The sequence below is a fragment of the Boleophthalmus pectinirostris genome, unplaced genomic scaffold (genome assembly GCF_026225935.1).
Source record: "Boleophthalmus pectinirostris isolate CB_2022bp ecotype Guang Dong unplaced genomic scaffold, ASM2622593v1 HiC_scaffold_13, whole genome shotgun sequence".
In the NCBI taxonomy this organism is placed as follows: Eukaryota; Metazoa; Chordata; class Actinopteri; order Gobiiformes; family Gobiidae; genus Boleophthalmus; species Boleophthalmus pectinirostris.
In genome coordinates this window covers 16,161,858-16,174,328 of record NW_026571036.1, presented here as the reverse complement: position 1 = coordinate 16,174,328, position 12,471 = coordinate 16,161,858, and the positions used below count along the sequence as shown (strand labels likewise).

The 12,471-nt window shown below is 37.2% G+C and overlaps 1 protein-coding gene across 1 annotated transcript in view; it reads right to left on the bottom strand.

The window, feature by feature from the left end:
* The window catches only part of fam184ab (family with sequence similarity 184 member Ab), a 154,774-nt gene that overhangs the window by 25,480 nt on the left and 116,823 nt on the right, over positions 1 to 12,471 (bottom strand). The window contains exons 15-16 of the mRNA XM_020920220.2: positions 8,584 to 8,737; positions 6,709 to 6,836 (exon numbers count right to left, since the gene is read on the bottom strand). Coding sequence (XP_020775879.1) covers positions 6,709 to 6,836; positions 8,584 to 8,737 — 282 coding nt within the window. The remainder of the gene's footprint in view (positions 1 to 6,708; positions 6,837 to 8,583; positions 8,738 to 12,471) is intronic.

The window sequence follows — 12,471 nt, the reverse complement described above, 5'->3', positions numbered from 1 at the left end:
TCCAGAACAGTGCATTCAAAGCTGCTGGCTCTGACATTAATTTTATAATAACAGGCGTCTAGTCAAGGGGCATTGTCATAAATCGGTTCATTAAATTCCACCATAAAAGAATTCACTAAAATGACAATAAACATTACTGCCCATCTGTCACAAACTAATTAGAGGTTGTATAGAGTGGCCAACACAAACGGAAAGTCCTGTGCTGAGGGATAGTGCATCAAAATACTTATCGACCCACATTTTACAAACACAATCACAATTAGGGACGGACCGATCCAGTTTACGATACCGATACCAAGGTTGATAAGAATCCGCAGAAGAAAATGTTATTTGTTTTCTTTAAAAACACACAGCATAAGGTAAAAATGATCCAAATGTGTTTTATAACTACAGAACAGCTTTAGTTTAATATTATGAGACATTTTGGGTCAACAATGGTCAGTAAATCGTCTTATTACACAAATTTAGATTAAAATGGGATATCGGCAGAACCAATATCTTCAAAACCGATATCCAATCCACCAAAATATTCAATATCAGCACCGATATCCAATACCAGTATCGTATCAGTGCATCCCTAAACACAATCGAATCAATCATGACAATAAGAATGGTTAAAGATTTATTTTAACACTTGCAAAAAGATAATAGCATAAAACGTTACTACTCTGCTCTTATAGGTCTGTGGGTTTGTAGTATATTTAAATTACAGAATTAGGGAAAATAATATATAAAGGGAAAAAATAATAATAAAATCTGCCTTACATATCGACCCAAAATATCGGTAGAACTTATCTGCCATCGGTTTCAAAACAAATCAGTACTGGGATCGGCCATGAAAAATCTCGTCAGTTGTTCTCTAATACAAACTACAAGTATTCAATTTTCTAGTTTCTATCTAATTCCTTATAAAACTCACTTTGTAGATTAGATCTCTACAAATTACTTTGAAATGAACGAGAATCTTGTATTAATTTAGCAGCTCTTACAGTCCTGGGTGTGATTAAAATGTGACCTTTTCCAAAATTATTCAACCCTTATTGTATTCCAAAACTACTTAAAACTTGGTGTAATAAAAGCATGAGATGGGTACAGACACCTTAAATTCACTGCAAATAGAAAGAATGAGTGGGCAGAGAGCATAAGCAAGTTCATTGACAACCGTAACAGCATTTTGACAACTCCAGTGAAATGCACAACCCACAGATTTTAGTATCCCCCAGATTCCTGTGGCACCTCAAAGTGGCAGCATTTCTTTGGGCTGAACCTAAACAGGCTCGAACTGTCATTTTAACAGCTTTGGGATCAGACTGGGTCAAATAAAGGCCCTAAATCTGGACTAAATGTGTTTGGATTCAGTGGAGCGCTGCTGGGAGACTGGGGAAACGTATTTCTCAGCGAATTTAGCCCTGAGAGTTGACTGACAGGCACTCTACCACTATAAGAGTCTGCCATTAAACTCCTTACGGACTGCAGTGTGATTGTGAAATCAGTAGTGAAATTTACAACTTTTCTGAATATATAAGCTCAACTTGACGGATACACTCAAGCACAATCCAAAGTGAAATAAAACCTACCAACCAACTATACTGCCACATTTACGAAAAGCCAAGACAATTCCTTTTATTTGGTGGGGAAAAAAAACAATTAGAAATGAACGACAGCACTATAGCATCGCCAGTTTAGGGGATTTTTTTTATTATGCCACTGAACCTGAACTTAAAGAAAACCATGGCGACACCAGAGAGGAGCGTGTATGTGTCTGTGTGCACATCTGTAGTGCACAGTGGTGGTAGAGGAACTGTGGTTTGATAATTAGAGAGATTTACAGCAGACAGGAGCAGCTCAGCGGGCGGCGTACAGCAGGTGGAGTCACATTCTCACTGGAGCCATGATCGCACATCATCTGCTGCTCATATGGTATATTCATTAGTCTTTCTATTAACATCATAGATAGGGTAGCGCAATATATCACCATCCAATCGAAACTGCAATTTGAGTTGGTGCAATTATGAAACCCCTAAGACTAATAATACAAACATGTTCTGAAATACATGTGATTTAGTATAAGTTTATCTGTTCATATTTCAGTCTTCTCTAAAACAGTAATACTGGAGTTGTTTACAATGAGCACTCTGAACAGAATCCAACTTTATAAATATATATCACACATCTATTCGCAATTGCAATACTATTTTTGGCCAAAATTGTGCAGCTCTAATCATAGCTGTTGATACTCATGGCCAAAAATGAATGTTCGACCAAATAACACCCATCAACTATCATAGCCTTACTATACTGAACACAATCCTACATTTTCAAGCAAGATCACCCAAAACTAACCTGGCAAAATTGCAGTTGTAATGTGAAAGTCAAACTATACATGTTAGCAGCTTACCTGTGCACTGGGTTTTGTGTTTCAGGAAGTCAGCCATTTAAATCTTCAATGGGCTTTTCCTACAACAGGTCCTTTCAGTTCATTGTGTTTGAGTCTGTTATACTTCATTATGTTATCATTTGCACACATAATATTCATCTAAAATGCCTTAATTACAAAGAAACAAGTCCACTCACTTCCATATTAGAAAAATGCTTTGCAAAATGAGAGTAGACGTCGCAGTAAACTCACAACAAAGACTCAGTATCTCCGATGGAAGGATGCAGATCACACTCGAGAGTAGCAGACTTTTTTCATTTGTACCAAAATGAATATGTGACACTACCAAATCCTCCATGTATCACCAATGAAGAAAAAAAAAATTGGAGAACAAAGTAAACAGAGAGCAGTGGGTGGTAGTGAAAATGGGGGGTTGATTGGCAATATGGCGTCTTGAAAATAAGTGATTAAAGAGTACTCAAATATGCACAAATCACTCCAAATACTACAAAAAATTAGATAGGTTAAATGAGAAGGGGAAGCAATTATAATATGGTTAAAAGCTCTGAAAAGTCGATGTTGCATAATAGGTCTGCTTTAAGTAATAAAAAAAAAAAAAAAACTTGACAGAATACAAAAAACAATAATAAAGCATACAGTCTGGACTTCCGAAATACTCTCAGCGTACTATTCCCTTTTTAGTTTCATGGCACAAGTCACCAGATTGAATGCAAATGCCAAATGGGCAGCATACTGACTTCAAACCATTTTCCCTTTCAGCAACAATAGCCGTTTCAGGCCAATTTCCCAGACACATCCGCCCGGTGTAATCACTGGCCTTCACAATGACCACTGGAAACGGCTTGTGTCTCTGATTGTGAGCAGCAGGAGTTTCTTTGGTTCATTTTCAAATTATGCAACTTGTTTAAATGGAGAAAAAAAGGCAGGCTCATGAACAAATGCCGCTTAGCTGGTCTTTCAAATGTAGGTCTTAGGATTTCTCTCTACTTTGTCGTCTATTTTTGGTGGCTGGGGGTGTTCTACATGCATCTCTACTGGCAGAATGTTCAGCAGTTCCTCTTTAGGAGTTTGATTTTCAACAAAAAAGGTGAGAGTGACTAACTGAAAAACTGTTGGATAATGCTATCTAGCTTGTAATTGTAATTTTATGTGTGAGAGACTTATTTAGACGCACAAATAATGTCCAGATTGTGCTAAAATAAAGTTCAGATCAGAGTCTAAACTGATTAACAAGGTTTTTAACGTCATCACCTGTAAAGTATTAATATTTGGATTAAATATTTACTACTGCAATTTCAGGTACTTGGTAACATCACGCAGAACTGCCCTGAACAGCCAGGGGTTTCTAACTACACACATTTTAATTCAATATCACCATTACGAACTGCATAAATATAACGGAAACAAAAAAAATTCACAAATACCTAGTTTATATTCATGCAACTTATCCCTTTAGGTAATTTAGAAAACTCCTCTTTGGTTAGAAAATGGGAAAGTTGTCTCTAATTATAGCGACATGAAAATAAAAAAATGAAGCAAGTCTGCAACAGAGGAAACTGCCTGTTATGTTTAGGTCTAAAATTAGTCGATGCTACAAAGCCATCAGCGGGTGATACATGGTGTACTGCGGCACTACATTTCTAATGCAATCATTAACTTCAGCAAAGTTACTCCAGCTCGTATCAGACTGAATTAACAAGGCTCACACACTTAGTACTAGATCAGTTTGTGGTCTGGAAAGATAACACTGGGACTACAAGTGTCTAGAATATTCTTACCTTTTACCAAGTTATAACAATTAAAATTAATCTCTTTTTTCCTGCTTCTAACACATCATCTATAAACTTCACTTCTGTCAATGTTATAATGTCAAATCTGGTGTAATTATACTGATACTTTGCAGTGACGTCATGCTGGGGGTGTACTACATGTACTCTATGTGTATGGCAAAATGTCCATCAGTTACCACGGTAACATTATGCACACACTGCAAAAAAACGAGATCTTGTCAAGTTAAGATGACTTGAATTAAGAAAGTTTTATCATGATTTGAGTAAATTTCACTTGACAAGTAAAATTATCTGCCAGTGGAATAAGACTTTTTGTTCTGAAAATATGAAAATACATCTTGCTACACTTAAAATAAGAAAAACACCAACTTTTTGCACTTAAAATAAGAAACAAAATAAAATGTTGCTTGAATTAAGAAAAACACAGTTATTCCATTGGTAGATAATTTCACTTGTCAAGTTGAACATAATCAAATAAAGTAAAATGTTCTTAATTTAAGTCATTTTAACTTGCCTAGATATTGTTTTTTTCCAGTGTAAATTAGGAAATCTGTCACAAAATTGAAAATGGATTTAAACAAAACATTTTCAGTTGCCTGTGATCAAGTGAAGCATTCGTTGTGCTGATTAGGTGTTTGATTTCAACAAAAAAGGTGAGAGTTGGCTTGTGATTATAATATAACTTGAGAGGTACTTGTTTAGCAGTAAAAAGCTCAGATTAAAGTCTAACAAAGCCTCAGATGGAGCATGCCTACAAAGTATTAGTAGCGGCCTTTTCAAAAACACGTACAGTTTGAATCTCATTACATTCAGAAACTAGTGCCTCACAATTGGGTCAGTGTTACAGAGAAAATTAGCACACCTTATTTCAAGATTTTTGTCACTTTGAAAAGCTTTTCTCAAGACTCAGGGTATGTGTAAAATGAGTTAGAAGAAATGTAACATATTTTAACTTTTTTTATGCATTTTCAAACAAAAGAAAGTACTACTCTGTAAAATCTTTGTTTTCTCTAAGTGACTGTTTGAAAACATGTTGTGTTGATGAGTCCTCTCTGTCTGAATCATTATGTAGTGGTGATTATAATCAACAAAAGGCTTCTTCTGCAGCTGCAAAATTACACTTGATGGTAACAAATAACAAGTGTATGGCTCATGTAATCCAAAAGTGTAAAACTGGATTTAGGTTAATCAGAAAGCTATATTTAAAGACAGCACCGATGAGGCAGAATCTGATTGCTTGCGCTAAACAAAATCTAGAAAACAAAAACATTACATCATCTTGTTCTGTGATTACCTAAAAATGCAATGCCTAAATGTACGCACACAGTTTTTAATTTGGTAATAGTTATGTAGACCAATCTCATAATTATCTGGATTTCGATTAAGTCAAAACCGCAAGTAAAACATTAGTTGTTTCTTCATTGTTGAATTTCTGTTGCAAAAACGTGACTTGACTTTAAATTGAGTACGTGATTTTTGGACCTAAGTTACGCCTCACTTACCTCATGCATTGCGAGTATCTTAATTATTCATCACGTTTATAACAGCTTTTCACAGCTTTCAGAGGCTAGACTAGCAACTAGTATGCTAACCACACACTTCACTGGCAATATAACACTTTATGGCTATGTGCAGACTGCAGGGCTTAATGCTCAATTCGGATTTTTTCAGATGTTGTTTTTTGCGAGGTCATTCACATTTCCAGTTAAGTGCGACTTGTATGTGATCTTCAGTGTGAACTTTAAACGCCCCAAAAGTGTCCCGCATGTGCATTGCAGGACACGACGATGTCACATGCAGCGGGCGTGCTCAGTGTTTACAGAAGTCGCCTAAACGCTGGGTTTGTCTCCCAAAATACGGTCCATTTCTTTGTAAAAAATTGACAGGTCACACGTCCACGGTTGCTTTGTTTGTTTGAGCATTTTGTCTCTTTGTATTTGGCTCACAGGCTCTTTATTTGTGGTGATACTGGAGCCAGGACCGCCTGTAGCCACGCTCAACCATTTCTTTGGCAATCAGTTCAAAAATCGCCCAGTTCCGATAAGACCCCTCCAATTTGGCCTGAATACAGCGATCCCCCCAAATATTAAACAACTCGCTAACCTCACTTTTCACCTCACAGTCGCATGTCAAAAGATCGGATATGTATCGGTTTTAGGAGCACATATCCAAGTGGACTGGATCGCATTTGAAAAAATTGTATCTGTGTCATTCAGACTGTCATTTAAAGATCAGATACAGGACGCATAGGGGCAAAACAATCTGATTTGGGTCACTTCAGGCTGCAGTCTGAATGTAGCCTATGATTAGATGCGGACATTACACATCTGACTTATTTTGACCTTGAAAGCTGCTTGCATCTGTATTGGGGTAAGACGAGGATTATTTCACACATACAGGACCTTCTGTTGATCAAAAATGAATCAATTTCAGGTTGCTTAATGCAAATATTTATAATCTCAGCTTTAGTAAATTTTAGTGTTTCTATAACATTAAAAAGGCTTTTATTGACAGTCTTACCTGTAACCTGTTGTTCTCCAGCACCTTCTCCAGCTCCATCTTGGCTGCAGACGACTCCTGCTGGTGGGTTTGCCTCATGTGCTCGATGGCCGACGCATGGATGTGGTTCAACTCCGACCGCAAAGACGCTAATGGAAAACCACAACAGGAAGAAGCCTGAATACCCCAAAAGACTTCCGTATTATAGCAAACAATTTCATTTATTTTTATTTTGTTGACAAAACGGGCCCCTTTTTATGTGGTAATAAATACAGCATGTTTTCCTTGGCAGATAAACATAAGAGCAATCTACCTGCACCCAAGTGGCCTGTAAAGCCAACTACAATAAACAGGATTCATCGGGAGAAGCATAAAGAAGCTATTGGACTAACCTTCAAAGTGAGACTTATGTGAAACTGAAAGAAAAGCAGCGACTATATGTGCTGAAATAATGAACCCTAGGCGCTGAATGGCCGGTCCGCAGTGACCGGTGTATAATTACCCACGGAGGGCAGATAAAATGGCCGCTGAAGGCAGAGATGGAGCGGAGGAGGTAATAAGCGCGTGTCAGGACGTGGGAAGCGTGAGACAGATGGAGAGGTTCGGTGTCAGCGCCGTGACATGAAGGTTAATGGAAGTGAATTTATCAAAGAGGAGCAGAGGAGAGAGGAAACTGGACCAGAGCTGAGAGAAGAGGTCCGTGGTCCGCTTTCAACAGCACCCCCGCGCTAATGCACTCCTTTTCACGCACCTTCAATGGAGAAGTTCAAGTAACATTCAGAATTGTTTTGAATACCGCAGTAGCCTGTGATGTTTATTTTATGGAATGGGAAAAAACGCAGCTAAGCCAGGTCAAAGCAGAGCAAAGCATAACTGTTGCACATTTATTTTGGGGCAATACATGGGTTTCAGAATGACAAGAAATGTTAGGACTGTTGCCATGGCGATTAACAGTCTAAAACTAAATGTGCTATCTTCTGAATGACACATCACGCTGGGGGTGTTGTATCTCTGGTTATCATGGAGACACATTGCACACATGAGCAATAACTATCAAAAATGTTTTTAGATCGTCTGTAAACTTAAGAAACAATACAAAATGGATTTAAATGGCACATTTTCAGGAGCCTGTGATCAATATAAGCTTTCGTGGTCCTTTGTTTGTTTCTTTCTTTGTTAAATGTACTGTACATGTTCTGACAGTATGGAGACTATATGTTGTGCCTTCATACATTAAAATAAGTTTAAATAAGTAAATTAACTCTAAAAACTCTAACTCTAGAGTGACAAACTGAAAAACTGTTGGCTCATGATATCTAGCTTATGACTGTAATTTTATTTGGGACAAATCAGTCAAATCAGTTCATCTGTTGTAGTTCCAGCTAAATCAGTTTTATGGTCAGATTGTGTTAAAATAAAGCTCAAATTAAAGTCTAACTTGAGTGACAAAGTTTCAGACAGACTGGTGCCTTCAGTTAGTATCATACCCCTCGGGAATAGTGATGAAATTGCGTAGTATACCGGTAGTATAGTTCTGAAAAACTATGGGAGAAAGCCTCACTCACAACCTGCCATGCAAAACAATACCAGAAGCTGGAACTGAGCAGAACAAGATGGATTACAACTTTTCTACACTGTGAATTTTACGGAAAACGATAATTCTGAAAATCTGCTTTTCTGCTCACAGTGCGCTCTGAACGGGTATTGTTTTTTCACATAAAAGTTGGACTTATTTGTGGAAAAGATTCTGCTCGTCTCAGTCTATAAAACCCACCGGTAGTTTGTACACACTGAAACCTCTAACAACCTCCTATTTCCATTTGTCATTTTTATGTCCCACTGACAGCACTAACGACTCCAGCAGACAGGGGGCAGTAAAGCAGTGGAATGTGTTACCGAGCATGGCTTTCCCCTCGTCTTCCAGCTCAAATCGCAGCGTCTGTAGCTCCTGCTCGGACTGCTGTTTGAGGGTCTCGATGCTCTGGCGATGGGCCTCTCGAAGGGACTGGAGCTCTGCGTGGTGGTGATGGCGAAGACGCTCCTCCAGCTCCTGCACAGACAGAAGTACACACATGATTACAGGATAGCAGTCACTGGATTCTAAAATAACATGGAAGTCATTTTAGGACTGTGGCAACATTTCAAACTCAATTCCAGTACAAAGGAATAGGCTCAATACATGATACAAATACTACAATTACTAACACCTTCTTTATGTTACCATGTGGTCTTAAACTAAATGTCTGATTTTGTCCTGGACAGGTGATTTATTTCAGAATTGATCCCTGCTCCAATTAGTACCTACTTTTAATCTACCTAAATCTAATCTCTTTTCAATACTTTTGACACTGGTTTATTAAAACATCTATACAATCAAATCAAGGATGCCTCATAACTGTCAAATACCGTGGACGGATCAGCGCTTTAGAATTTATTGCAAACTGCCTGTCCTACGACTGGAAGGAGGGACATGACAACCCTCTTTCACTGACTAGATAATCAATTTCAATTCATCAAGATTACATTTGTTATAATTAAAATCTATTATCACTAGGTATGTAACGATATTCAAGTCTCAAAATACGATATCGCCACAGTATGAACCTCACAGTACGATATTTATTGCGATATCATGGGAAAGCTCACAATATGATGGGGAGGCTCATGATTACAGATGTAACGATTTTTAAATCTCTTGATATGATATTTTCACAATTTACATCTCATGGTACAATATTTATTGCGATATTTGTGATGGTTAACAAAACTGTTAATATGCTACTTTTTTCTCTTAAAATGCCTTGACAAGACTTAAGGCAAAAAACTAAGCCTTCAAAGTGCTTAGAACTGTTATTTCTTCATGTAGTTTGCACTGAAATGGAGCAAAGGATCATGGTCTATGTAGTTCCCTCTGTCTTTTTTTAGCTACTGCTGCACCATAACTCTTAATTTAAGCAAAGAGACTTGTAATTCGATATATTGTGATGGTCCACGACATGACTGTGAGAACTTTGACGATACAATATCACAATATTTTGGTTATTGTTACATCTCTAATTATTACATTATCACACAAAATAGACTCTAATGAGTTTTAAGCAATGTTAGAATATTCCTCAAAAACATACCTGAAGTTATGTTTTGTTTCATTCACATATGTTTGAGTAACCTTTTTTTATTAGTTTGTCTACATCTCAAAAGCTCAAAATGCTCTGTTCCACCTTGTGATGTTATGACGTGGCAGTTTTCAAGTTAATAGCTACCTTTAACCTTTTGTTCAGTTGAGACTGGCAATTCCAGGGTTGAAATAATCCAAATTATTCTAGTAAAGGTGGGTGGATCTTAAAAACACATTGGAGCACTTCCTGTATTACCACATGACATCACAAGGTGAGACAGAGTGTTTTCAGTTTGAGAGAAGAATTCAGGATAAATATGCAGGAGTTAAAAATGTGTGAATGAAACAAAACACAACTCTAGATATGTTTTTGATGAGGAAACAACATAACAACATTAGATTAGAAAATGGAGTACTATGAGTCCTACATTATTAACAGTATTTACACAAAGGTGACAGTTATGATTTCTGTGTATTTACTATTGTGTAATAATACCACAAAGCCAATCACATATCATTGTCGTCCTTCACTGCACCAACAAGTTTCAGACGTAAACATTATCCCTGTACATGTAGTTTTGTACTTAAATCCATCACCAACATTGCAGCTGTGACTTGGACGGGCGATTCTCCCTCACCTCCCTCCCTCGTCTATGTGTCCATTAAACCATCATGGTGAAAAAGGCAGCTCTCAAAGCCTCTGACAGCAGTGACGCCTCAACAATCACATGTGATCATCAGCGCGGTTCTATTTTTCCTCAGCTGTCAGGAAAATACAATACCGGTTTAAGAGATGAGAAGAGGACAATGAAAAGACAGTGGTGTGGGGGGCATTTCAGGACAAGCTTTCAATCATAGAGCCACTTGGATGTCTTTGGATGCTGTCGACATTAAACTAAGATAAAAGTCTTACATGATCTTGAAGATATTTTTCCAATTCATGTCCTTTTACCAATCTGAATCTACTCACACTAAAAGCATGTCTTCACCTAACCTCTAAATTCGGCCTTAAAGGTGCTATACCTGAGAAAACAGAACTATCGTATTTTTCGGACTATTAGGCGCACCAGATTATAGATCGCATTAAGTGAAACAAATGGACGACACTTGAGACTGATACTTTAGTCTTGGTGAATGTGTATTTTGAATGTAAATGTGGGTGAATAATTTAAGTTTTTTTATTTTTTATTTCCTATACATTGAGTAATAATGTGTTTAATGCAACTTTGCACACATTTGATTACGTCTTACAGACACAAAACTTAAAACCATACGGCTAATTTGCATAAACTATAAGCACTGAAAAAAACAGTTGCCTCTTATGTGCTGATGAGGTCAGCTTCTGTCAGGCTAAAGCACACGACTCAGTGGAGGTCAGTAATTAATTAACCAAAATGAATAATAAGGCGCACTGTCCATTTTTGAGAAAATTAAAGAATTTTAAATGCGCTTTATAGTCCGAAAAATACGATAGTTAATTTCAAACGGTTTGCAGTGGTCCACATTATTCTTCACTGACCTTATGCATCGCAATTATTCACTGCAATGAGTTTATAAAAGCTTTTCACAACTTTCAGAGGCCAGAGCGGAGTTTTGCTATTATGGTAATGTTAACAACAACTAGCATGCTAAAAACTTCCTGATTTTTGGACAAAAAAATTTGATGCAGACAATTCACTGCGGGCTTATTTTGACCTTAACAGCTGCTTATACAATATATCTCTACTGGGGCAAGACAAAAGATGGCAATTATCTAAACTTACGTTGAATTAATGAATCGGAGAAGAGTAATCTGTATGTGTACTTTAGCAAGCAACATAATAAATGTGTAAATTGAATGAATAAATAAAATCTAATAATTTAATTCATTATTTCAGAGTACATAATTTCCTAAACTGCACCTTTTCCTAGGTGTACAGAAATCAATATAAATCTCCATACATAGCAGCAGTATAAAAGCAAACGTCTGATATTTTGCAACTGATCTAAGTCAATGAAAAAAAAAAAAATTAAACAAAACGATGGATCTACATGTGTTTGTTTTTCCTCACCTTTTGTCTGTTCTGAATATATAAAAGAGAAAGTGTAAATAATTGACAGGAAGTATCTCATGATGTTTTAATCAACACGCCTCGTCACTGGTCGTGTCAGCATCCTAAAAGTTCACGCTGATGATTTGCAGGTAAAATATTAGTGTGACATTTTGGAAATTATTAATTAAAAGCACATCAACACTGGAACAGCTGTGGCATTTACTGATATGCAAATGAGCTGTGTATGAATATTCAGAACACAGAGGAGACATTTGACAAGGCACTGAGCTGTGGCTATGGGGCACAGCAGGCCTCCCAAAGTGACACTACATTCAATCTCCTATTCATGTAGCACGCTGTCTCGCTCCCCAAAGTGTTGTATTACCCTCTCATACCCACCACATGACAATCAGGGTCTTGGCTTATACACAGCATACACAGAAGCTTCTAGACTTAAACTTAAGACCTGGACTTAGACAAGATTTATTGATCCACAGGGGATATTATTTGGACAGAGTAGCTCACACATCACAATATAATAACATAAAGTAAAATAGAGTAGATATACTGTATAAATGGTGGTAATAAATTCAAACTAAGTCGCAAAGAGCAAAAGTAGCAAAAATAAGCTGG